General features: G+C 52.7%; 9 protein-coding genes across 9 annotated transcripts; 5 read left to right on the forward strand and 4 right to left on the reverse strand.

The window, feature by feature from the left end:
• Positions 1-12: 12 nt before the first annotated feature.
• Positions 13-1,954, forward strand: GUS1 (glutamate--tRNA ligase GUS1; the record flags this gene model as incomplete). The annotated part of the gene is made up of 2 exons (XM_083196507.1): positions 13-389; positions 439-1,954. 2 exons carry the CDS (start codon positions 13-15, stop codon positions 1,952-1,954), a joined length of 1,893 nt encoding a protein of 630 aa, XP_083047715.1.
• A 457-nt stretch (positions 1,955-2,411) lies between these two features.
• Positions 2,412-3,422, forward strand: ACO1O0_007134 (PhzF family phenazine biosynthesis protein; the record flags this gene model as incomplete). The annotated part of the gene is made up of 1 exon (XM_083196508.1): positions 2,412-3,422. One exon carries the CDS (start codon positions 2,412-2,414, stop codon positions 3,420-3,422), a length of 1,011 nt encoding a protein of 336 aa, XP_083047716.1.
• Positions 3,423-3,844: 422 nt separating this feature from the next.
• On the forward strand, positions 3,845-4,543 carry ACO1O0_007135 (BTB/POZ domain-containing protein; the record flags this gene model as incomplete). Its single annotated transcript, XM_083196509.1, has 3 exons — positions 3,845-3,852; positions 3,999-4,032; positions 4,085-4,543. The coding sequence occupies 3 exons, from the start codon at positions 3,845-3,847 to the stop codon at positions 4,541-4,543; spliced, it is 501 nt and encodes a 166-aa protein (XP_083047717.1).
• A 3,405-nt stretch (positions 4,544-7,948) lies between these two features.
• Positions 7,949-9,143, reverse strand: ACO1O0_007136 (uncharacterized protein; the record flags this gene model as incomplete). The annotated part of the gene is made up of 5 exons (XM_083196510.1): positions 7,949-8,115; positions 8,193-8,446; positions 8,498-8,588; positions 8,645-8,735; positions 8,811-9,143. 5 exons carry the CDS (start codon positions 9,141-9,143, stop codon positions 7,949-7,951), a joined length of 936 nt encoding a protein of 311 aa, XP_083047718.1.
• Positions 9,144-10,117: 974 nt separating this feature from the next.
• ACO1O0_007137 (uncharacterized protein) lies at positions 10,118-11,884 on the forward strand (the record flags this gene model as incomplete). The annotated part of the gene is made up of 4 exons (XM_083196511.1): positions 10,118-10,644; positions 10,712-11,313; positions 11,384-11,693; positions 11,788-11,884. 4 exons carry the CDS (start codon positions 10,118-10,120, stop codon positions 11,882-11,884), a joined length of 1,536 nt encoding a protein of 511 aa, XP_083047719.1.
• Positions 11,885-12,285: 401 nt separating this feature from the next.
• Positions 12,286-14,518, reverse strand: ACO1O0_007138 (uncharacterized protein; the record flags this gene model as incomplete). The annotated part of the gene is made up of 5 exons (XM_083196512.1): positions 12,286-12,609; positions 12,668-12,816; positions 13,060-13,223; positions 13,308-13,462; positions 13,532-14,518. The coding sequence occupies 5 exons, from the start codon at positions 14,516-14,518 to the stop codon at positions 12,286-12,288; spliced, it is 1,779 nt and encodes a 592-aa protein (XP_083047720.1).
• A 1,277-nt stretch (positions 14,519-15,795) lies between these two features.
• ACO1O0_007139 (cytochrome P450) lies at positions 15,796-17,608 on the reverse strand (the record flags this gene model as incomplete). Its single annotated transcript, XM_083196513.1, has 4 exons — positions 15,796-16,283; positions 16,350-16,955; positions 17,009-17,294; positions 17,366-17,608. The coding sequence occupies 4 exons, from the start codon at positions 17,606-17,608 to the stop codon at positions 15,796-15,798; spliced, it is 1,623 nt and encodes a 540-aa protein (XP_083047721.1).
• Positions 17,609-18,392: 784 nt separating this feature from the next.
• ACO1O0_007140 (uncharacterized protein) lies at positions 18,393-19,498 on the reverse strand (the record flags this gene model as incomplete). Its single annotated transcript, XM_083196514.1, has 3 exons — positions 18,393-18,765; positions 18,842-19,014; positions 19,082-19,498. 3 exons carry the CDS (start codon positions 19,496-19,498, stop codon positions 18,393-18,395), a joined length of 963 nt encoding a protein of 320 aa, XP_083047722.1.
• Positions 19,499-20,907: 1,409 nt separating this feature from the next.
• On the forward strand, positions 20,908-24,052 carry ACO1O0_007141 (uncharacterized protein; the record flags this gene model as incomplete). Its single annotated transcript, XM_083196515.1, has 4 exons — positions 20,908-21,714; positions 21,776-21,896; positions 21,957-22,243; positions 22,325-24,052. The coding sequence occupies 4 exons, from the start codon at positions 20,908-20,910 to the stop codon at positions 24,050-24,052; spliced, it is 2,943 nt and encodes a 980-aa protein (XP_083047723.1).
• Between the last annotated feature and the right edge of the window lie 170 nt (positions 24,053-24,222).

The following is a 24,222-nucleotide window of genomic DNA, read 5'->3' on the forward strand; positions in this document are numbered from 1 at the left end:
GACTCGATCGTCATGGGAAGCATCGACTTTGATACCTTTGCTCCGGCTCTGGCCGCCGGGGACTTCAAGTCCCTCGAGCCCCTCCTCCTCCAGCTCGAGAAGCACCTGACCCTGCGCACCTACGTGAGCGGGTACGAGCTGTCCGACGTCGACAAGAAGGTCTGGGGTGCCCTGCGCAACAACAGGGTCGCCATTGGACTCGTCCGCAAGGGCGCCTTTGCCAACGTCACCCGCTGGTTCAACTATATCGAGACCACCCATCCCGAGATCCAGGAGGAGGTCGGTGCCAAGACCAAGGGCAAGAAGAACAACGGCGGCGGTGCCAACTACAACATTGGCCTGCCCAACACTGAGAATGGCGTCGTCACTCGCTTCCCCCCTGAGCCCTCGTGAGTATCTGCTTTGCACTGCTGGCAAATGATCCGGACTAACCGACAGCAGAGGCTACCTGCACATTGGCCACACCAAGGCTGCCCTCCTGAACGACTACTTCGCCAACGAGGCATTCGACGGAAAGCTCATTGTGCGATTCGACGATACCAACCCCAGCAAGGAGAAGCAGGAGTTTGAGGACTCCATCATCCACGACACAAAGCTCCTGGGCATCAAGATCGACCGCATCACCCACACCAGCGACTACTTTGAGGAGATCTACCAGGCCGCCGTCAAGCTCATCAAGTCCGGCGGCGCGTACGCTGACGATACCGACCCCGAGATTCAGAAGGAGGACCGCATGAACCGCCGGCCTAGCAAGTGCCGTGACCGGCCGGCCGAGGAGTCGCTGGCCATGTTCAAGGAGATGAGGGAGGGCACCGAGCTGGGGAGGAAACACTGCATCCGCGCACGCATCGCCTACGACTCGAGCAATGGCGCCATGCGTGACCCTATCATCTACCGCTTCCCTAACTGGCAGGGCAAGGAACCCGCCCCCCACCACCGCACCGGCTGGGACTGGAACATCTACCCGACCTACGACTTTGCCTGCCCCGTCGTCGACAGCCTCGAGGGTGTCACCCACGCCCTGCGCACCACCGAGTACGCCGAGCGCAACGAGCAGTACCACTGGTTCCTCAACACGCTCGACATTCGCCGCGTCAACCTGTGGGAGTTTGCCCGCATCAACTTCATCCGTACCTTCCTTTCCAAGCGCAAGCTGACCAAGGTTGTCGAGTCTGGCAAGGTCAGCGGCTGGGACGACCCCCGCATGCCCACCGTCCGTGGTATCCTGCGCCGCGGTCTCAAGGTCGAGGCCCTCCGTGAGTTCATGATCAAGCAGGGACCCAGCCGGAACATTGTCAACATGGACTGGGCTGCCCTCTGGTCTATCAACAAGCGCCTGATCGACCCCGTCGCCCCCCGCTTCATGGCCGTGGACAAGAAGGATGCCGTCCTGGCTACCATTACTGGCGGACCTGAGGCTCCCTACACCGAAGAGCGCCCCAAGCACCAGAAGAACCCCGAGGTCGGCACCAAGCTTGTTCGGTTCAGCAACAGGATCCTGATGGACCAGGCCGACGTCGCCACCTTTTCTCCCGGTGAGGAGATCACCCTCATGAGCTGGGGTAACGCCATCGTCAAGAAGCTGGACAAGGAGGCCAGCCCGATCAAGGAGATTGAGCTGCAGCTGCACCTCGAGGGCGACTTCAAGAAGACGGAAAAGAAGATTACGTGGCTGGCGGAGAACGAGGGCAAGCTGGTCGAGGCCGAGCTGTGGGACTTTGACTACCTCCTCACCAAGGACAGCCTCGAGAAGGACGACAACCTCGATGACTTCCTTAACCCTGTCACCGAGACTATGACGCTCGCCCTGTGCGACCCCAGCGTCGGCGAGCTCAAGGAGGGCGAGTTCCTGCAGCTCGAGCGCAAGGGCTTCTTCCGCGTGGACAAGGCCAAGGGCGATGGCCCCGAGGGTAGGGCGGTGCTGTTCAAGGTGCCCGCTGGCGGCAACAAATAAATGGAATAAGGATGGGCCTAAAGATGTGGTAGAAAATATCAGAAATATTTGCGCTCTCCCGTTTGCCGTGTCCCTGGTACGTGACCGCCATGAGATCGACGTTGGCGATGTGCTCGCATCACTAACACATTATTTGTCGGACATCTTCAGTGTGCTTTATAAGCGGAAGTGTCAATTGAGGATCATTCGAAGATGTAAATAGTTGTTGAATCCATGACTAAATGCAACCATCGCGACTGTTTGTCAGCATCGTTGCCAACGCGAAATACGAGATCGCGATGCCTTTGTCATCACGACACGATGATTCAACAAGGTCCGGCTGAATATCCAGCTCATGGTCTGGGAATCGTCACTTGGAAGGATAAATACCGTGCCCCTCGTCGTGGAGTGAAGTTGGTGATACTATAGCACTGAGAACTACTATACAAGCAATTTAACAACCACTTACACCTTCACAATGTCGTCCCTCCCATTCTCCATCGTCGATGTCTTCTCCACAACCCCCTACAAGGGTAACCCCCTCGCCATCGTCGACAACACGACCGACGCCCTCTCTGACACGCAGATGAAGCTCATCGCCCGCCAGTTCAACCTCTCGGAGACGACCTTCTTCCTCAACCCTCGCGACCCCACGGCACATTTTGCCCTGCGCTCGTTTCTACCCGATGGCAAGGAGGTCTTTGGGGCGGGGCACAACATCCTCGGGGCGTGGTGGTACCTCGCTGCCGAGGGGAAGCTGAACTTGAAGAAGCCGGACAGGCTGCGCGATGATGGGACCGAGGAGTTTGTGTTTCGTCAGGAGCTGGGCGGGAAGGTCAGCGCGGTGACTATCCTCAGGGGGAAGAATTCTTCAGGGCAGGATGAGTTGTCAGTCTCCGTGCGCCAGGCCCCTCCAAAGGCACACGCCGAGCATCCCAGCTCAGCGACGCTGGCGCAAAGTGCCGGCCTCTCGGAGGGCGATATTGGTTTTGAGGCGGCCAAGGGAGGAGTCCTGAAGCCCCAGGTCATGTCGACGTCGACGACTAGACACCTGATGGTGCCGGTGCGCTCGGTGGAGGCGCTGAACAGGGTGGCGGTGCAGAGGGACGGGCTCCTGGGGCAGCTTGTGCTGGTTGATGAGCAGGCCTACGGGGTCTACTTCTTCACACCAGTCGGGGAGCGAGGGAATAACAGGTACCAGGCGAGGTTCTTCAGCCCTGGCATGGCAGGGGAGGATCCGGCGACAGGGAGCGCGGCCGGGCCGCTGTCGAGGTATCTTCATCAGCGTGGAGACTTGGAGGTTATGGGAGGACAGGGGAGGATAACGGTTAACCAAGGGCTGATGACGGGGAGGGAGTGTGTCATTGAAGTTATTCTGTCAGTGAGTGGAGAGGGAGATGTTGAGGACGTTGAGGTGGATGTTGTTGGAGGTGGTGCTAGGGTCATGACTGGGGATATTTGTGTTCCTGATTGTTCGCTAGCATTCTGATTTCTCTTAGTATGAATCAGTAATGTTTTCCTCCACAACAAATGGTGACTGGCTTGCTACATGTATCGACCCGATGATTGAATTTTGCAAACTGTAGCTGTTCACTGATGGCTGACGGCTGGCAGGCCGCCATGCAATTCAATGGCTTCATGTTCTTTTCATACCACTCAGTATTTATTCCACTGGAGCCTTGCGCAGAATTATCTGCCCTTTCTCCTTCATCAAAACTCCTTTGCTTAGTCTCCAGGCGCAGCTTTTCCTCCCTCGCCTTGATCAAAGATCTCCCACTCAGTTCCAGAACTGCCATCCTTCCAATGCTCTCTATCATCTTTCGCGAGAAAGCGCAACCCAAAATGAGGTTCCCAGACATACCATTCGAGTCAGATCTTGGGGAGGATGCCTACTTCAAATGGAGTGGCATCATGAAGGAGTGAGTTATTCTTTGTCCACGCTAGGTATTAGACTCGGGCTCATGGGATAGCGAAGACTGGTCAGTGAGGTACCGGGGGATTTCACCATCAAATGTGGCGGCCAGAGTCACTCCGTTCACAAATTCGTCCTATCTTCTCAGTCAAGATTCTTCAAAAACGCTGTCAATGGCCCATTCAAGGTAAGCACCTATGGTAGAGATGCAGTGGACGTGGCCTAATCTTCAAGTCTAGGAGGCGCAATGCGGGATTCTCGACCTCTCGGACGAAGATCCACACGCGGTGAAAGCAATGGTCAACCATATGTATTTCGGCAGCTACGGAAATCGGGAGCCTACTGAGGATGCCACCCAGACGAAATCTACTTGGTATGTTGAGTCCTTGCCACTGCACGCGAAAATCTATGTGCTTGGAGACAAGTACGATGTTGATGATCTCTGCACAGATGCAACTTGCCATATTCAGCCTATCGTCGTCAAGAACCCAGGCTGCGCCACGAACCCGTTATTTCTTGATGCTGTCCGCATTATCTACAGCGGGACGACTGCTGTATCTGGCAAGATGGTGCGCAAGGTCCTTGTCAAAGCAATGGCAAAACAGCGAAATGACCTTAACCAAGAGGGCCCCAAGGCTGTGATGCGCGAGTTTCTCGACTTGGCCATTGACTTGGCAACAGCCACGAGTGTCCCATAGTGTGTCGCGGTTGGGGATAATCTCCCTTTCTGATTTGGGTCCGCTAATCACATTCTGCGTCATGGGCTCTTAAGCTAGCCATGTCGCCGGACCCTCATAGAGATAAGGAGTAATTTAGTGAATTGACTCTCAGACAATGGGATTACAACTACTTGATTGAGGACATCTGCCCTTAGCCTCGTTGCGCCCATCGCTGAAACCCACACTTTGTATACTGGATCTATTCATCGCACCCGTGGGAACCGGTTCGGCAAATGTCTTTGGTGGAATTTACGCCTCGCAGACATGTTGGACGCACATCGTGCAAAGTGCCAGCCAACCAGACCAGCCACCATTTACAGACACAGAGTGCTTTGGCACCACTCTGACATGAAGCACTTGTTCAAGTCCACTGTTTTGGAGAACATGGTCGGCCCGTCAAATGTCGTCAAAGCCTGTTTCTTCTTCAATGAGCAAGGCCTTCCTCACGACACCACCTTCGCTGGAATGTTGCGAGGCCTGCTCTGCCATCTGCTTGACATCAGCATTGAAATATATGAATCAATTGTGGATGACATTCGGTTTGAAGCGAATCGATCTCGGACGACACAACTCATCGACTGGATCCCGAAGCTTCTTCGCAGAATTTTGACCCTTACTGCTCAGCGCGCCAAAGGCAAGAGAATCCTCATTTTTGTCGATGCACTCGACGAATGTGCAGAGCGGGACAGAACATTAGTGGTCAGCTTTTTGCACGACTGGCATAAACGAGCGCGAGACTATGGAGTGATCCTTTATATTTGTATTTCGAGTCGACCCGAGGCCGCAATCGATATGGACCTTTTCGAGGTGTTGACTGGCTCCATGTTACTTCAGAATGAGAACTACCGGGACATTGCCACATACGTGAACGAGTCACTCGGCTCCAAACGGGACCCACGACGCAAGAACTACTACGCGAACTTCGCCGCAAAGGTTGCGGAAAAGGCAGACGGCGTGTTTCTATGGGTTATTCTTGTCATTCCTACCCTCAAGACTGCCATAGCACGCGGAAAAACAGAGACTGAGCTCAACCTGCTGCTGGAAAAGATACCGCCACAGCTGAAAGAACTCTATAGAGGCATACTCAAAAGAATCGACGAAGAATGCCTACAAGAGACTATGAGGATGCTCCAGTTTGCGACTCTGGCTAGGCGGCCTTTATTTGTGGACGAATTCCGTCATGCACTGGCGTTTTACCCTGGTGCACCATTTAGGTCCATCTCGGAGTGGCATGAGTCTCCGGATTTCGTCGAGGCGGATTTCATGGTTCAAGCCAGGCTCCAAAGCATATCTGGTGGACTTCTGGAGGTGTGTAGGGACCCATATGATGAGCAGAACACTTCTCGCAGGAAGAGGGATCGATTCAAAAGCTATTATGTCCAACACTCGGATTCATCCCCGCCACTTTCGCCGTCGGAAAGGGAACACCGAAGTCCATCTCACCAAGTCCATCCTTCCGCTGAGAACTACGACAAGCTATCTCAAAATATCCCAGCTATAATTTCAAAATCTGAACGGCCGAATGATTTCAAAACACGAGAGCCTATAGGCAATCCAACCCGATCGATCAAAGAGGAGGGGGGTCTGTCCACCCACAGTTTCAAACCGCGGTCAAATTTCAAGCCGACATCTGGCGGTCCACTTCCAATTCATGAACGAAAGTTTGACTGGGAAGATCAGCAGCAAAGGCGGATTGCATCCGACAACAGCAGAACACGTGATACAGATAGCTACTCCATTTCAGCATCAACTTGGGAATGGAGCGATTCTCAGTTCATCCGTTCCAAGCGAGGTATCATCACGGATCACTCACCAGAGGGCTCAAATCAAGTCATCCGTCTCATTCACGAAACAGAAAAGCAATTTTTTGTTAAGGGTGAAGGTTTTTCAATTCTTTGTGAGTTGATTCAAAGCCATGAAACCAGGCACTCTCTGGAGCGAGAAGCCCTGAGCAACAGGTTTACGTCACCACGAGCCTCATACATAATTGGCGGCCATGAGTACATGGCTAACACCTTCTTCAAGTATCTCGACCTTGCTGAGGTCCAACCTGTAATAAAAGAGATGCTGGGACGAGGGATTATCCAATGGAAACGATCTAAGGTCTCTCCATTGTTGCAGTATATCGCTGAGCACTGGTTGATTCATGTTAGCAGCGCCGATATCGAATGCGGCTCGCAGAGATGGGTGATGAACAAGCTGACATACTACTCAGTAAAAAGCACCGACATCTACATCTGCTGGGCAGCAAGAGAAAATATACTGTCTTGGATTGATGAAGCAGAGGAGTTAGGCATCGATGTGAACACTCCGGGACTAGCTTATGGTCGGGCGATTATGGATGCTGTTCTCAATGGTCATCTTGGTATGGTGACTAGGTTGGTAAAGGCTGGAGCTAATGTGAACGGTGTCACAGGAGGGCTCGAGACAACTCTTCGAATTGCAGAACGACTAAACAACCAGGAAATGGTTAAACTACTAAAAGACTTAGGCGCTGCGATGGAGCAGGTCCATTACTTACCGCCTAACAGTAGTACTATCTTCTTAGATAATGACCTAGGAAACCGCTTAACGGCAGTGATGGGGGGTAGTCACATGCTTAAATGAAATCATAGAATAATATAGAATTTAATATATATTAGTAAAAGGCTTAGTATTGTGTTGGGGGATGCCCACGCTTGTTGCTTTCGGAGAGTTGCGCAGTTGCCTAGAACTCTATGCTAACTCTTCGTATACATTTTTTTTTTACTGCATTATGCTTTTATTGATAATAAACAATGAACGATAATTTCTTTTAACGCCACGGTTAATCAGATTGTAAAGCATAGGTTCTGAGGATTTATATCAAAGCACCCTGACTGGAATGGAAGTAGATCTTTAGCTGGGGTAGATTGCCCAAGGTTTCGATGGTCATTGCCTACATGGTAATCTGGAAGAGGCCATAAAAATTGGTTCATTTGCTGGGCTGGCCTTGCTATCGGCCCGGGGTACGAAGTATGGGGGGACAATAGTATAGAGAGAGCAGTAGTCACGGATAGCGTTGTGATCACACACCACGTCTTCAACATCTCTACTTCACCAATAAATTATAATAGCCACAATTGTATCCGTAGCTCAGCAAACGGTACATCTTTTGGAAAAGAACATAGAGACAAGTACCGATAGCATTGCCATCCATGGCTTGCACAACGGGTTTTTATTTTCACATTCAGATGTGTTTCACAGATAATTTGTGCGAGCACCAGTTGAGAGTACCCCCTTCTCAAGCCCGATGGTTATATTTAACCACATGCACGCCTAGGTGCCTGTCATTTCAAAGAAAACAAAAATACTAAGAATTGAAATCAAATAGAGAGGAGAAGTCAGGCAGTAGCTCCGAGCTGTTTAAGCCCCCACACTGACCTCAGCTGACATTTCCTGCTGTGCCTGGGCCTCTCCATTTTCCTCGTCCTCTGGCGGTGCTGAAAATACGAGGAATCGCACCTCGATCGACTCTCTCGGTTTCATATTTTCGTCGACAACGTCGGTTCTGAAAGATGAGTGTGGGCAGCCTGGAGCGGCGTTGTTAGTCCATCTGTGATCCATAATAGTCTCGTCTCTCTGGGGCAATGAAGTAATGGCGACTCACACTTGGCAGGAACATCACCCGAGTCGTAAATCTTGAATACAAGCACCTCATCCTTGGTATGCTCATTAATATAGTACCACCTGTGTTCTGGTTTGTACACCATATACAGACCCTCGCCTGCAAAGGTCTCGCGGTAGTGGTCGGCGGCGATGAGGTCCCTGGGGCCTACGGTGCTGATATCGCACACGGCAAGGGGACAGTCCCGGACGGGGTGTTCGAGAGGTCTCCAGACGCTGGTTGTGAGGGTTAATAGGCTGATCTAAAAAAACAAGTAGTGGTGGAAATTAGGAACTGGGAATCCATACTTGAGAGACCTCCAGCGGTACTTGAGGAGGTGGGCAGCCTCATCACCTAGGTGGGAGATGACCCGTTCTCTGGCACGGTTCTCAGACTGGTCTGGACATTATTATCAGCAAAAGCTCGTACATATGGGCTATAAGGGGCTCACTGACCGACATGGACCATGTCAAAAGGCGCAATCCAATCGGTAAAGTTCTTAAAGGCAAGCTCGCCTTCCACCTTTTCCTTGTTGCTCGACCGAAGCTATCCCAAACACATCATAGTCAAAACAGGCGGACTTGACGGCGTGAGCAATGATAAAGACAGGGTAGCACACACCCTGAAGTCAAATGGGACCACCTTGGTCGCGTCGGGAACCGCCTTGTGCACAAGAGCGATGGCCATAGGCAGGTAGGTCGACTCTACCGTCTCCTTGTCCCAGGTGATATCCGGCAGGGGATCCTCGACGACGCAGAAACCATTCTTGTCAAGCTCGAAAGTCTTTCCACTGCTTCTGATGTCGGCAATAACCTGCTCGGGTGCGTACGACAAGACAAAGTTTTGCTTTTCCTTGCCCTCGGGAGGGTCGACGTTGTACTGGGTAGGTTTCTCGTCGAGGAACTCGTCACGCCATTCGATGTGCCTGAGCCGGGCGCGCTGATCTTTGGACATGATGATGATGATGGATGTTGTATTGGTTCTATGGTGGGCTATAGATGGAGTAGATAGATGATGTGGTGGTTGTGAGCTTGTTATATCTGCTTTTCACCTTTCCAGCAGATCTCGTCGCATTCGTCACATTGCATATATTTTTCAGTCTGTATACACATTTATACGTAATACAACGGCCAAAATACCATTAGTTACTGTGCTGAAAATCCTACAGGCGTAAAGAAACCGTACAGCATTGCCATTTAAACGCCAGTTGGGCGTCTTGTCTCAGAATGGCGGGAGCTGAACCCAACGACATGCCAGTTTCGGGCCACAAGACCAGCTTCTGCAAAGGTCATACAGCATGATCCCAATGTCCCTAAACAGACAAGGCCGGTCGGACCCGGAGCTCCTAGTTCTGACTCAAGCCGGCGTCTCGGGGGTCCCCATTTGGGAGCTCCAGCAATGGGCGATGTCTTAGTTGGCCTGCCCAACAGACTTGTAGGGCCGTCCGATGTGACCTCTCGTACTACGTAAGATCGAGGACTCGCGTGGTTTGAGACAACATTGTAAATGACAAAGTTAGATTAGTCAGATAACCTGATTCAATTGAGCGGGGATTCAATGTGATTATGTGGCAGCTAGCATTCTGCGCGAAACACTGCATCGGCAATAATCGTGAACATGATTGTGAACTGATGTTGGAGTAGGCTATCGTTCAACCATCAATTGCTTTTTCACTGCCCGCGCACCTGAATGAACATACGCCTTCGTAATGGAGTCGATACTATTGATACTTTGGTCCACATGGCGGCTTCTTTGGAAGGTTCTTGCTGGTCTGATTTCCTTCATTCTGGTTAAATTCTTGTATCGGACCTTTAGGATTCGACGGAGACACAAGCAATTGGCCGCCCAGGGAATTGTGAGCCGCCTTTTTCTCAGCGATATGTTTGTTTCTGTTGATTTTCTAAGCCGGCTAACACGAAAGACAGCCCATGCTGCCGCATTCATGGCTCCTAGGCCACCTCCCCATTGTCGCCCAGCTCAAATATGAGATGCCACCCGACATCAGCTTCATCGCCTTCCACGGGTGGCTGGCTGCCAATGTAAAGAAGTACTTCCCCGACCTCGATGAGGTGCCTCCCGTTGTCTACCTCGACATGTGGCCATTTCTCAAGTGCCCTGTTGTGGTCGTTTTCGAACACACAGCGTCCGCCAACTTTATGGCCAACCGCAGTCTTGAGAAGCACTCCATCACCCAAGACTTTTTGCGCCCCCTGACTGACGGGTTGGACATTCTCTCCTCACATGGGGTGCCTTGGAAGAAGTGGCGCTCGACCTTCAACCCTGGTTTTAGCCCGAGAAACGTGGTGGCCATGATCCCAGAGCTGCTAGAGGAGATGCTGACCTTCTCGGACAATTTGGAGAAGAGTGTTGGAAAGGATGGGGCGTGGGGACCGGTGTTCCAGCTTCAGGAGCGGACCACTCATCTGACTCTGGACGTTATCTTTAGAGCATCAGTGTAAGTCAAAGTGGAACCTACGGTACTGTCAACTCAACTACGAATGCTGATCCCTTCCGCTCAAAAGTGGCCAACGGCTTCATGAGCAGACCAGCCCCGACGGCAGTCCTCTCAAGAATGCACTGATGGACCAGATCCACCTTATGGAAGCTGGTGGCGACGTTGCCCGTTCGCTCTTCAACGTGGGCCACATGCCCTGGCACAAATGGGCTATCGCACGCAACAACCGCAAGATGGAAGATCAACTACTCCTGGATGTCGAGAAGTCCTTCAACGCGGGCTACTCTGCATCCAACAAGACGACGCTACTCAACCAGGCTCTCAAGTACATTGAACAAGAATCCGGACAAGAAAAGATATCCGTGTCTTCTCTGGACAAGGAGTCGTATAGGTCTCTGATGAGCAATCTCAAGGTGCTGATGCTGGCAGGCTTTGAGACAACGTCCGGTATCCTATGCTGGATGTTCAAGGAACTGCAGGACAACCCTGAGTGCATGGCCAAGGTGCGGGCTGAGCATGACCAAGTTCTGGGCACCGACCCTGAAGAAGCTGCGGTGATATTGAGACAGTCACCCCAGCTCCTGAACTCGATGCCGTACACGCAGGCAGTGGTGAGAGAGACGCTCAGGATGTATCCTCTGACGTTTGCTATTCGACAAGGAACTCCTGGTAAGCCAACTTGCGCACACCTTCTTCCCAACAGAAATTAGAGTGGAATATTGATGGATCACTGTGGTAGACTATTTCCTCACTGTTCCTGGCTCGGATATCCAGTATCCCACCGACGGCTTTGGGATCTGGGACGCCATCGGCTGGACGCATCGCAACCCAGCACTATGGCCGCGTGCGAACGAGTTTGTTCCCGAGCGCTGGCTAGTTTCCCAGGATGATCCCCTACATCCTCCCAAGGACGGCTTCCGCACTTTTGGTCTGGGGCAGAGGAACTGCATCGGCCAGGAGCTGGCTGTTGTGGAGGCCAAGCTGATCCTCGTCATATGCGCGCGCAAGTTTGACATTGAGGAGGCCTGGGATAAGTGGGATATGAAACAGTAAGTGACCATGTCTCCTGGTGTTTTCCCAAAGTTTGGTGGATTCGAATATTCGATGACTGACATGTGGTGACTGTAGCCCCGAGAACCCCAGGCATACTGTCAACGGGCAGAGGATGTACCCTGCTGGGCTCGGGACCATGCATCCCAAGGATTTTATGCCCGCTCATGTGAGGTTGAGAAAGCAGTAGAATGAGAACAGGGCGCAGATGTAACGCAGCAAATGCCGACAAAAGGGGCAGGATCATGGACAAGTATTGATGATTGGACGCTGGGACCATTAAATTGCTTGTGACGACGTGTTCCAGATCATCATTATGGAAAGTGATCAGCACAGAATAGTTGAGTGTGTGTCAAATAATATTAGAACGTAGTTTTCGGTCTATGTAAATTCCATGGGCTTCATACTCAGAAACCGTCTTGCCATCTAGGTCGACTTTTCCTCCGTTCCTACGTACATGTCGCTGTATGAACTCAATATGGAAGCATGCAAAACCGTAGGCCAAGGTGGAAGCCCCCGTATCTCATTTCAGACATTCTAAAATAATCCCATATACACGTGTACCCAAGTCTCTGTGCATTATGCCAGTCATCATATTTTCAGGGCATTTATAATTTTGCGCACCTCGGGATTGCCCCGACCAGTGATAGCCTCGATACGACAAATCTCTTCCTCTAGGTTGCTCTTCAACTCCTGCAGTGCTTGGGCCGTGAAATCCAGGGACCCAGTTTGATGCAGGAGCTCTATGACGAGTTCTTTATGGCAGTCGGTCACGCATCCTTGGGCGCGCCGCTGCATGAAGAGACTCTCGAGGAGTCTGCGACGGGTGGGATCGGCGTTGAGGAGAGCATGGATGACGATGAAGCTGTACTTGCCCTCATCGAGATCTTCTGCGAAACCTTTTGTCTTGGTGTACTGATGATGCCCATGTTAGCACAATGTGGTCTGTTTACCTCTTGTGAATGGTAAATACCTGATCGCACACAAGATTGGCGTAATCATCTCGAATCTGAAAGAAGCGGCCAAAGAGAGTCATGAGGCGGTCGAGATCTGCAGGCTTGTTGGGAGATTCGGATTGTGCAATCATTAACCTTGACAGCATTCGGAACAGCCCACCAGTTTCTGTAACAGGTTCACTACCATCAGTACTCAAGGGTGTTTACTGTAGGATGGGAATGGCTATGTGGGAGAGAAACGCACTGCCATCGACCATGCGAAGGTAGCCTTCTACTGTAGGCGCGGATACGAGATGTGTCCAGGCTAGATCATGTGCTTGTCCGATGAGAAGATTCCTCATTTCGTCTAATAGGAACATCAACGGTTAGCGTGCCATTGACAAGAAAGAGCAGCATAAGAGGTTCCTACCAATGACGACGTTGACCGACTCTGAGTGGCCCAGACTTAATGCCCGTGAAATGACATCCACGATCTGGTACGTTGCAGAGTTGACTGTCTGAGGCATCCCAAACACGCAGTGGGTAGCGGGCCTCGCTCGCCTCATTGGCGAATTGTCTTGGACGTCGTCGAGCCTGGAATATTGTCATCTCAGTACATGCACATGTACACGGCTAAGAGACGATCAAGACATTGGGCTTCTGACTGCAGACACTTACATCAGAGATAGGTTGTGGACATCCCCTACTATGGATTTGACCGAGTCAAGAGCCTCTCCCGAGGCGTCGATCCAGATGTTGAGTGCCTTGACCAACTTGTCGCGGACTCCTTTGGAGGGAAGAGAGTTGATGTAGTCAAATGGTGCCATCACTGGCTATTAATACATAATGTTAACTCAAAGTCCCAAGAAAGATGGGTAGCTAAACATGGGGTTTCAACTAACTTCTAGAACTGCGGTCGGGAGGCTCGTGTCATTGAGACTGACAATGGATGAGCCACGAGAGCGGGTCCCATTTATGCCGTTTACTATGCTGGACTCATTATGAGCCTCTGGTTCACCGTTGATGGGCATGTGATCATTTGTGTCTGCAATGGCTTCGATGTCATCGCCATTGATAGTGTCTATAGTAGTAGCTTCGACGTTGTTGCCGTTGATAGTTGTGTCGGTATGCTGGCTATCAGCACTGTCGCCATTGACAGTGTCTGCAGCAGCTTCGATGTGATTGCCGTTGATGGTGTCTGCAATGGCCTCGGTACTTTCGTCATTATTGGTGTCTGCAATGGTTTCGACATCGTCGCCACTGATGGTGGCTTCAGAAACTTCGACGTCGTCGCTGTTGATAGTTTCTGCAGCAGCTCCGACGTCATTGCCGTTAATATTCGTATCGGCATTTTCGCCATTGATGGTGTCTGCGACGGCTTCAACACCGTCGCCATTAATAGTGTTTGGCGCAGTTTCGACGTCGTTGCCGTTGATAGCCGTGTTGGCACTTTCTCCATTGATAGTGTCTGAAGCAGCAGCTTCAATGTTGCCGCCATTAATAATGTCTGCGGCGGTAGCTTCAACGTCGTTACCGTTGATAGTCGTGTCGGCAGGCTGGCTGTCGACCTGTGTCTCCCCAAAACCATGGCAGGGGTCGTCCAACGAGACATGCACATAGTTCTGGTCTTCGGATCTCACTTCTGGCTCGGCAGCTTGGCCATTCTCGTGCTCGCTGGCAGTATCCTCGTGCGTGGGCTCGAGATGGCCGTTCGCCCTAGGGACAGCATAGATGGGCGTCCTTGGGGCAGAGTCGAGGCTCAGTTCGTGAAACGTTGGTGACTGGCTGTGCACTTGCGACTCCTCCTCTCCATTCCTGGTGCTCGACAGGTGATCCAGACTCATCATGGAATGGAACTGCACCAGGGCGGTGCTCTCGTGGAAACTCATGGTATTTGTCCAGTGGCGACGGTGGCTTTGTCACCGAGACGGCCGGGGAGAGGAAGAGGGAGACCTGGATGTAGGCTAGGATCAAGACGAGATGTAGGAAGATTATGTAGAATAGGTCGTCTGTTTTCATGGAGTTGGTTGGACTGGTGCGGTTTGCGTTAGAGGCAACTAGTTTGGTCGGTTTGTGATTACATATACCCATGCATAAATACATGTATTTACTTATATGGTGGATGGCAGTGCATCAAGTGAACGGCGACTGCAACACCAGTCATAAATCTAATGCTTCCAACTGAAGCAATGGCAAACAGACACGAGCTACAGACAACCTAGTCACACTACGCACATTATACAGGCATCTAACAGAGTCAGCATGATACGGCTACACATGACATGTCAAATCATGGCTGAGGCTATTATCTGACAGTGTTAGTACCAGGCATGTGAAGTCATAGTCAGCCTGCCTCTTTGGGCCCGGGGCCGCGCTCGGAACAGCAGTTGGTCGCACAGACAGTCGAGAGACGGCCGATGAATGGCATGAACGGGCCGAGCCAAGGTCCTTTGCACCATTCGGACGTGAGCTGCCCATCATGCATTTCTCATCCTGCCGAGAGGGACTCGGACTCGGGCGGCCCTATTCAGTCCGTACATATGCTGGTCAACATAACCGGTGAGAGCCTTGGGGGTGGTTGATCCATCCACAGAATGGACGTGGTAGCAATTGGTGAACCCCCTTTTGGCGTTTTCCGAGTTCTGGGATTTGGGGGGGTGTTGTAGCAAGGTCAAGATCAAAAATAACGTTACTTGTGATAGTTGGTTCTCAATGTGGAAGACTAGGAGTTGTTGGATAACAAAGTCAGCTCCTTGTGATTTTATGCTATCACGGCAGTGGGTGACGGTGAGCAACGTTCCATTGTAATGGCCAACAGCTTGACTGCGAAAATGAAGGTTGTTATTCTCTCTGAAGAATAATCATGCCTTAGCGGCTGCAATACAGGCTGCGACGATAATGAACAAGATAGCGGAAATGAAGATTATTTTCCTCACTCGAAAACAATTTGTCCCTGTTGCTGTAGTCCATTTTGCCTTGTCGTGCTCACAACCTCACAATGACACTCCCCGCCCGAAACGACAGATGTTGGAACTCGTACTCCTCTTTGCAACAAACCACCCCTGAACACCATCTTCCGCCTTCCCCCATCTCCCCTCCTCTTTAGTACAGGCAGAACCCCCAGGGTTAAGGCAACTAAGGCCAAATATCCCCCATCTCCAGCCGTCTACGCAACATCCCACTGCTCCAGATCCGCGCCAACAGCAAGCGCGTGCTCAATGTCGGCCTCCTTGTCCTGCCTCTCGCGCATGAGGATCTTGATGCTCGGGTCCGGGAAGATGTTCTCGTCGGCGCTCATGTTCTTGGGGCGGCCCTTCTGGCCCGGCTGGAACTTGAACTCGTAGCGCAGCAGCATGTGCGCAAACATGATCTTGATGACGGCCGACGCGAAGAAGCGCCCGGGGCAGGCGTACCGCCCAGCGCCAAAGTGTAGCTGCGTCGAGTCCACCGTCGACAGCTGGAACCGGTTCTGATGCTCCGACGTGTCGGGCTCGCGCTCGAACCGGAACCCGTCGAACTGCTGCGCGCGGCTGCCGGGGAGGATCTCGTCGTCCATGTAGATGGGCTCGGCGGCGAGGCAGAGGTGTGTGCCTGCGGGGAGCTTGGTGCCGTCTTCGAGGGTGAATGGCTTGCGAAGATAGCGGTTGAAGGACACTGGCGCATGCCATGTTAGCTTTTAGATCTTAATTGTGTAATGTGATGGAAAGAGACGCGACGTACTCAGACTAGCCGGGCTCCAGCGCTGCGACTCCTTGACAAAGCTGTCCAGCTTCCGTAGCTTGCTCAGGGTATTCCGCTGCCAGCCCCCGTCCGCCCTTAGAACTTCCAGCGCCTCCTGGCGGAGCGGCTCAAAGTATTCAGGATACGCACACATGTCGTACATGGCATGCGTCGTCGCCATACTGGTGGTATGCAGGGCCGCCAGGTTGACCACCAGCTGCCTCAGCGCCAGGCTATCCGGGTCAGCCTCCCACCCCTCGGCATCGTCCATCATCCACTGGAGCAGATCCTGGGGCTTCTCGTAGTCCAGGCCACGGGCCTCGGCCTCCTTGCGCGCGCGCACAACGGGACCCATGACCCGCTGCGCCGTCTTGATGTCGTTGTGGGCGCGCCACCAGGAGGGCAGCATGCGGGCGATCAGGGGGTGCAGGAAGGGCGGGAACATGCGCAGGAAGATGACGGTCGTGCCCACGTTGACGTCGTAGTCGATGCTGGCCTTGATCCAGTCGGCGTCGCGGCAGAGCTCTGGCCCTACAAAGACGCGACCCGTGACGCGGGCGACGATGAGGGAGAGGGCATCGAACATGGAGACTTCCACCCACTTGTCTGCGTATGCTGTTAGCAGGTCGAGGTCCAATCCAGGTTGAGGCTATACATACCCTTGCATTGGGGAAACTCGACGGACATGGCATGGTCCAGCTCATGCTTGACCATGGGAATCGTCGACGTCAGGTTGGGGGTCAGCCTGTGCTGGATCTGGCGAAAGTGCAAGTCGCTTTTCATGATGATGTCGGCTGTGCACCACGTCCCAGCCATGTTGCGGATCTGGCCTACGCTGGAGCTGCTGTGGCTGTCGGGTAGGTTGCCCAGCTCAGCAAGATACCGCTGGTTCATGACGAGGACGTTGGAGTCGTTGCGGATAATGTTGAACATGCCATCCTTAAACTGTTTGCTCGAAAGAGAGAAATTCATCAGCCACCGTTTCCACCTAGTTACCGAATGCTGGGGAGACGAACCTTGGTGTAGCCCTCGTACAAAACACCCTTGGCATTGAACGAGTATCTCAATCGCACCAGCCATTGGGGCTCCAGGGAGAACCTCTTGCCCACTATCGGAGCCTTGACGAGGAACGGGTAGGCAAAGATATTGTTGAACAGGTAGCCTGCGAGGAAGATGCCTCCAAAGATCAAGAGCGTAGTGCGCTGGCTACTCCAATCAAGCTCGGCGCTGCCCATGGCTGTAGTTGTCTTGTTATCCATGGCGACGGACAGACCAGATTTCTTCCTATGTAAAGCCTGTGTCTAGGTATGTACAGTGGCAAGAGTGTAAGATGCGATGGTTGAAATTGGACAGAGGGAAAAGACGGGTCAGTAATATTACCCTGGGGTGGTGGACACTACACGGTGGTCTGCACATCTGGGACAATTCGTACTCATATTCCTTCAACTACGTCGAGATTTCATGCCAGAGATGAGATATCCTACGGACGCCATCGCCATTTGCCAATACAGTGTTTAAGCCCCGTTCCCCATTTGGGGCATCTCCGGGGGATCAGATAGCAGCTTGCACCGACTGGTGTAACTCCGCAACGGCTCCGAGACACCGGTGCCACCGTTTCGAGTCTTGGACCTACTAGCTAAGGAGTTTATGCAGGTCGGCCGGTTCTCTTGTCCATACCGAATTAGCGAACCAGCCCCGCATTAGAATCATGTTGGAGCCCAATGAGGGGCAGATATGTAGATGAATTTACTAGTATAGGAGGCTTTGGCCCCGTGACTCATGAGAGCTTCGGCTCAGCTCATCAATGGATGGGCCCCGGCATGATGTATCACAAATTAACATCCCATGGTTGCAGAGACTGACAGCAGTAGAGACTAACTATTAGAGAAGTCTATGCCGACCGGCTAACCCGGGGACAACTCTACAGATCCTATTCCTAGGTTAGGCTATCTTCAGAGATGCGTCGACACTGCGCTCCCTAGACATGCTGCTGTGTTCGTATAATTACGGGCCCATCGCCCCCAGCAGTAAATCTACTCCCAATTACGCATGAGCGATGTCGCCTGCCGAAAGCGTCTCCCAAACCTTGTCCATAGCCGCGACAACATCCGGGGGCAAGGGGCCCTGGTCTATGGACTTGACATTTTCCGCAATGTAGTGCGGTTTAGTCGCACCGAGGATGATGCCGTCCTGGGGGCGTAGCTTGGAGTGGTAGCCGAGCCATCGCAGCGTGGCCTCGACGATGGAGATGCCGGCTGGCTCGAGGATCTCGTTGAGCGAGCGGATCGCGTCATGCAGCTCCTTCTTGTCGTACTTGTTCCTGAGGCTGTCCCCGACGATGTTGTCCTGGTTGAAGCGAGTGCCCTCGATATTACCTGCCGTCAGCTTGCCTGAGAGGAAGCCACTTGCGACGGGGCTATTTGTGAATTAGGGGCATGTTGTTAGTATGAAAGCATTGATAGAGAGGATAAGATTCAAGTGGGCGCTCATACCTGTGCGCGTTGAAGACAATGTCGTTCTCGCGTAGATACGGGAACAGCCCCTCGTGACCTCGAGCCACGACGTTGTACATGCCCTGGTAGACGGTGGGCTTGACATATCCCTCTTCGTCGCAGATTTTGATCAACTCCTTGAGCGTCTCCAAGGGGTAGTTGCATACACCAAACTAGAACATTGGCAGACAGTCAGCAAGTGATGAATCATTTGTAGGCGAATCGCATGGGTCATCATACCTTCTCAAACTTTCCCTCCTTGTACAGAGCATCGATGGCAGCAATCTGGTCCTTTATCGGAGTCTCCGGGTCGTGAGCGTGGAAGTGGACAATGTGGAACTTCTGGCCTGGCTGGAACTTTAGGCTGTCAATGCTGGCGCTGACGGAGGCGTTGATCTTCTCGGCCTCGAGGGTGCCGACGGGATTAAAGCCGGTGAGGACCTTGGTGTCGATCCTGAAGCCTAGGCTAGCAGCGCCAGCCTCGCCAAGGAGACGCTCGCAGGCACCGCTGTCAGTAGCCGGGTAGAGACCTGCGGCGTCGATCTCGTCAATGCCGACGGTCTGGAGACGTTCGAGGAGGTCCTTGACGGAGTCGAGGGACCCCCACTCAGCACCAATGGTGGAGCCACCGAAGATGAGGCGTGGGTGGATAGGCATGGTTGATGCCGACGGTGCGAGGGGCTATGGTGTTGGCGAGAAGCAAGAAAGGTAGTGAATGGATCTGTGGTCTACGTTGATGGTCGAGGAGAAAATGAAACAGCAAACCCGAGGGGGGGTTATGAGCACATACGTTGACGAGGAGTACGAGGGTTTTTGGGCTGCGGAATCCGTCTCTGTCAACACAAGATAGAACCAGGACGGTTTGTACGAGCACCAATAGACAAGCTCTCCTCACATGGAATGGTTGCTGCGTGCGTACCTGTTGGGCAGCTAGGCTGTTGGTAAGATGCAATATGTGTAAATGGAAACCATTAGGTATTCCAGTCCCGTCACCCGTTGGCTGTTCCCAAACTTCCCATTCGCACCGACAAGCCAACAGCGCTCCTGTGAGGCCGTGGGATCCACTCCCCCATGGATGAAAGCAGTTAGTGCCGGGAAGATGATGTGGAATCAAGACGGCACAGGGAACCAGAGGGGAGTTGAAACAGGAAAACCAGAGGAAACCTCCGAGCGTGACTCCACACACACCGTCGGGTGGGGCCGTGATAGCGGGGTTGAGCCGCCGCATCGCCATCTGCATCCATATAATGAGTGTACTAGTAATACTCATCCCCAGCTCCCCAGAGCAGTCTATAAAGCATGTGGTGGTGGCCTCATCATGTGCGCCGTGAGACGTGAGCCGTGGGATTTGACTCGTGCCCGCGCTTAGGGGCCCTCTTTGTCTCGGGCAGAGCTAGTGTATGGCCACCTGAGACATTATGGCCTCCAACTGTTAACAACTCGTACAGGCTATTGGGAGTAAACAGAACACCCAAAGAAGGCCATGAGAATGTCGATAATTGATTCCTACTGATGTAGAAAATATCCCAGCTGCCTTATACGGACTTGCATGTAACTGTCAGCCCATATATATACATACTAGCACAGTACATATACAGAGTATTACCATGCATCACCAGTATCGATCACTCCAATATCCAATAGCCCCCGCAGAGTTGCGGCCTTACTCGATTAGGACGTCCGAGGAACCTCATCCGCACGCAAAGGGGCTGGTATTGCTGTACAGAACTTTGAGCCGAGGCAGAAAGTCCATTACATGCACTCTTCCGAATGCCGAATCGCCCTGATGCGCGTTGGATGGGGAGAACCCCGAGTTAATCCCCGAGAAGTCGGCGTCCCTTCTAACATGGACGTTACTGCATAATATAGCACCTTGGTTGGAAGCCAAGCCATGAGCGACACATGTTATGGAATAGAGTGACCCAAGTAGATGTATATAGATGTGGCGCGGCATCGCCCCCCGAGAACGCGCCGATGCTATTGTGTTTGCTCAATCTTCCCTTGTATCTTGTAGCAAGCCCAGTGACCGACGAGACATCCTTTGTAAGTGAGTCGGTGCTCCGAAAATGGGCTCCCAATCGGTCAGCAACGAGGCCGTCTCCCTCATCCGGCGGACTCTCGACAGCTTCGATGACCACTATGGCTCGGGCTCCATGAGCTGCGCCGTCTACGACACAGCCTGGGTATCTTTAGTCACAAAGGTCGTTGATGGTGAGGAGAAGTGGCTCTTCCCCGAGTGCTTCCAGTACCTCCTCGACACACAGTCACCCGATGGGAGCTGGGACCTCCAAGGCGGGTCTCAAATCGACGGCATTCTCAACACTGCTGCCTCGCTTCTGTCCTTGCAGCTCCATCTCAAACAGCCTCTAGACTTCTCAGATGAAGATGTGGAATCTTTACAGGACCGAGCCCACAGGGCTACGGCATCTCTACGCTCCCAGATGTCGGCATGGGATGTGGCGGCCACCGTTCACGTTGGCTTCGAGATGATTGTCCCCGCAATCCTGCGATATCTCCAACAAGAGGACGAATCTCTTGTTTTTGAGTTTCCAGGCAGAGCTGCCTTGGACAAGATCAATGCCACAAAGCTAGCCCGCTTCAAGCCTCAGTGTCTCTACGATGACACCAAGCATACGGCCCTGCACTCGCTCGAAGTGTTTATCGGGACCGTCAACTTTGACAAGCTGGCGCATCACAAGGTCCATGGTGCCATGATGGCATCCCCATCATCGACAGCGGCTTACCTGACGAACGCTACGACTTGGGATGACGAGGCAGAGGCATATCTGAAGCACGTTGTTGCGTCGGGTGCTGGCAAGGGAAGCGGTGGTGTTCCGAGTGCCTACCCGTCGACGCATTTCGAATACACCTGGGTAAATTACACAAAGCCTACGCGATTAGACCGAAAGAATTCTAACACAAAAGTCGACATAGATCTTGTCCACGCTGGTCCGAGCAGGATTCTCTTCGTCAGACTTGGACTGCCCCGAGTTGCAACGGATGAAGCGAGTCCTGAGCAAAGCTTTTCAAAATGGAAAAGGAATCATCGGATTTGGTGCGTTTGGTTCTCGCAGGTTTTCACAGCTCGTAATAAGTACTAATACACGTCACGCAGCGCCATTCGTGGGAGCTGATGTGGACGACACTGCCAAAGGCATCGTGTCACTCGTCGCTCTGGGCATTCCAGTCAGTCCAGACGCCATGAGCAAGGAGTTTGAGGCCAAAAGTCATTTCCGCACATACGCCCACGAGAGAGATTCCAGCTTGAGCGCCAATGCCAACGCCCTTGCAGCCTTTCTCTGCCAACCGCACGCCGCTCAGTACTCTCCCCAAATCCTCAAAGCAGTCAAGTTCCTGTGTGACTCCTGGTGGGGATCGGATGGTAGAATCAGGGACAAATGGGTAAGATCTCTGTTCTGTCATAGCCACTTTAAATCATCCGTTATACCGTGAAAGCGACCTAAGACTAACATGGTGTGGCAGAATCTGAGCAACTTATATCCTTCTCTGCTATTAGTTGAGACCCTCGTCGACTTGATCGTCTTGATTGAGCGTGGTACCTTATCAGAGCTCCTGGACCAGGACATGGAGTCGCGAGTACTCATAACGCTTTTCCAAGCCTGCCTCCGAACGATATTGGAGCAACAGAAGGATGGTGCGTGGAACGACTCCATCGAGGAAACAGCTTATGGGGTCCTCATTCTTTCTGAAGCACGACGTCTATCACTGTGGGCCCAACTTCGAGAGCCTCTAGACTCGGCTATCGATCGTGGTGTTACCTACATTCGCTCCCAGGCCACAACCACACCGAACCCCATTTGGATCGAGAAGGTCAGCTATGCATCACCATTACTCACCGAAGCGTACGTGCTGGCGGCTCTCAAAGCGGCAAGTTCACTGCCTGGAGACGAAAAAGTGGGCAAGACTCTCTTCCGCGTTGAGCTCTCTCTCAAGGGGCGCAAACATGTCAAGCTGCTGCAGCAGACGCCTCTCTTCTCCCACACTCCCCAATGGCAGATCCAGGCATCCATGATTGAGTCGGTCCTTTTCCAGCCCCTCCTACGGGCGCGGAGGCTGGACATCTTCCCTCGCAAGGACATGGAGCAGGACAAGTACTTTGACATTATCCCCTTTACCTGGACGAGCTGCAACAATCGGAAGGCAACTTTTGCTCCCACAAACTTTATTTACGAAATGATGATCATCTCCTTCTTAAACTACCAGGCCGATGAGTTTATGGAGGCAGTTGCGGGGACTGTATTCCACGGTCGTATACCTGCTTTGCGAGAGCTGATCGACCGCGTCTTCTCGGACCAGAACAACATGTCTGAGGACCTGAATGGCGACGGGTCATCGAACTCGGACTCCAACGGCGAATTGGGTTACTCAGATGTCCTTATACCTTTGTATAGGTTTGTGACTCATGTGTCGTGCCACCCGTCCATCTTGGCGGCCAACGCCTGGGATCGTGCCTCGGTCAAGCGTGAGCTTCGAGCATTTTTGCATGCCCACGCCACTCAGACCGAGGACAACACCAGATTCCAGAACCAGAGCCAGCAGAATGGATCCCCGCATTCGTCTCCCCAGCAGCACTACAAACATGAACCCGGAGCTGCCTTCTCCACAGCCACTGACACCTTCTTCCACTGGGTGCGAACAACGTCTGCCGACCACACCTCCTGCCCCTACTCCTTCTCCTTCGTCAGCTGCCTCTTCAGCTCCATGGTCTTCAACGGACGGGAATGCTTCCCCACCGTCCGCGAGAAGTACCTGGCGTCCGCCACGTGCCGCCACCTGGCCACCATGTGCCGCATGTACAACGACTACGGGTCCGTCTCGCGCGACGCCGACGAGGGCAACGTCAACTCGGTCAACTTCCCAGAGTACGAGAGCTGCTCCCCCACGACCGTGGACGACAAGAAGAAGGCCCTGCTGGAGCTGGCCCAGTACGAGCGCGCGTGCCTGGACGATGCCATGGCCAGGCTGGCGGAGGCGGCGCCGGGGCCCAGGGCGGTGGGCGGCGCGGCGGAGCGACACATGGCGCTGTGGCAGATGTTCTGCGACGTGACGGATCTATACGGGCAGATTTACGTGGTGAGGGATATTGCTAGTCGGATGGTGGCTTCAACGACGAACGGCAACGGGAGTGCGCCGACTCTGAAGAGGAAGGCATCAGCAGAGCTGGTTTCGCAGCGTGAGGCCAGGGCCTAAGAGAAATGCAATCCAGTAGGATATTTTTTTTATATGCATTGCTTGCAAATTGCACAGTTCACTACTTGTAATTCTGTGTCGGCCTATACAACCTCGTAGCTTGAAATTTGGTGAAGTTGCCTATATTGCTTCAAACATAGTACACAACAAGTTTAGCTCCATAGAAAAAT

This window comes from Amphichorda felina (genome assembly GCF_050947745.1).
Source record: "Amphichorda felina strain 45539 chromosome Unknown scaffold_7, whole genome shotgun sequence".
Classification (NCBI taxonomy): domain Eukaryota; kingdom Fungi; phylum Ascomycota; class Sordariomycetes; order Hypocreales; family Bionectriaceae; genus Amphichorda; species Amphichorda felina.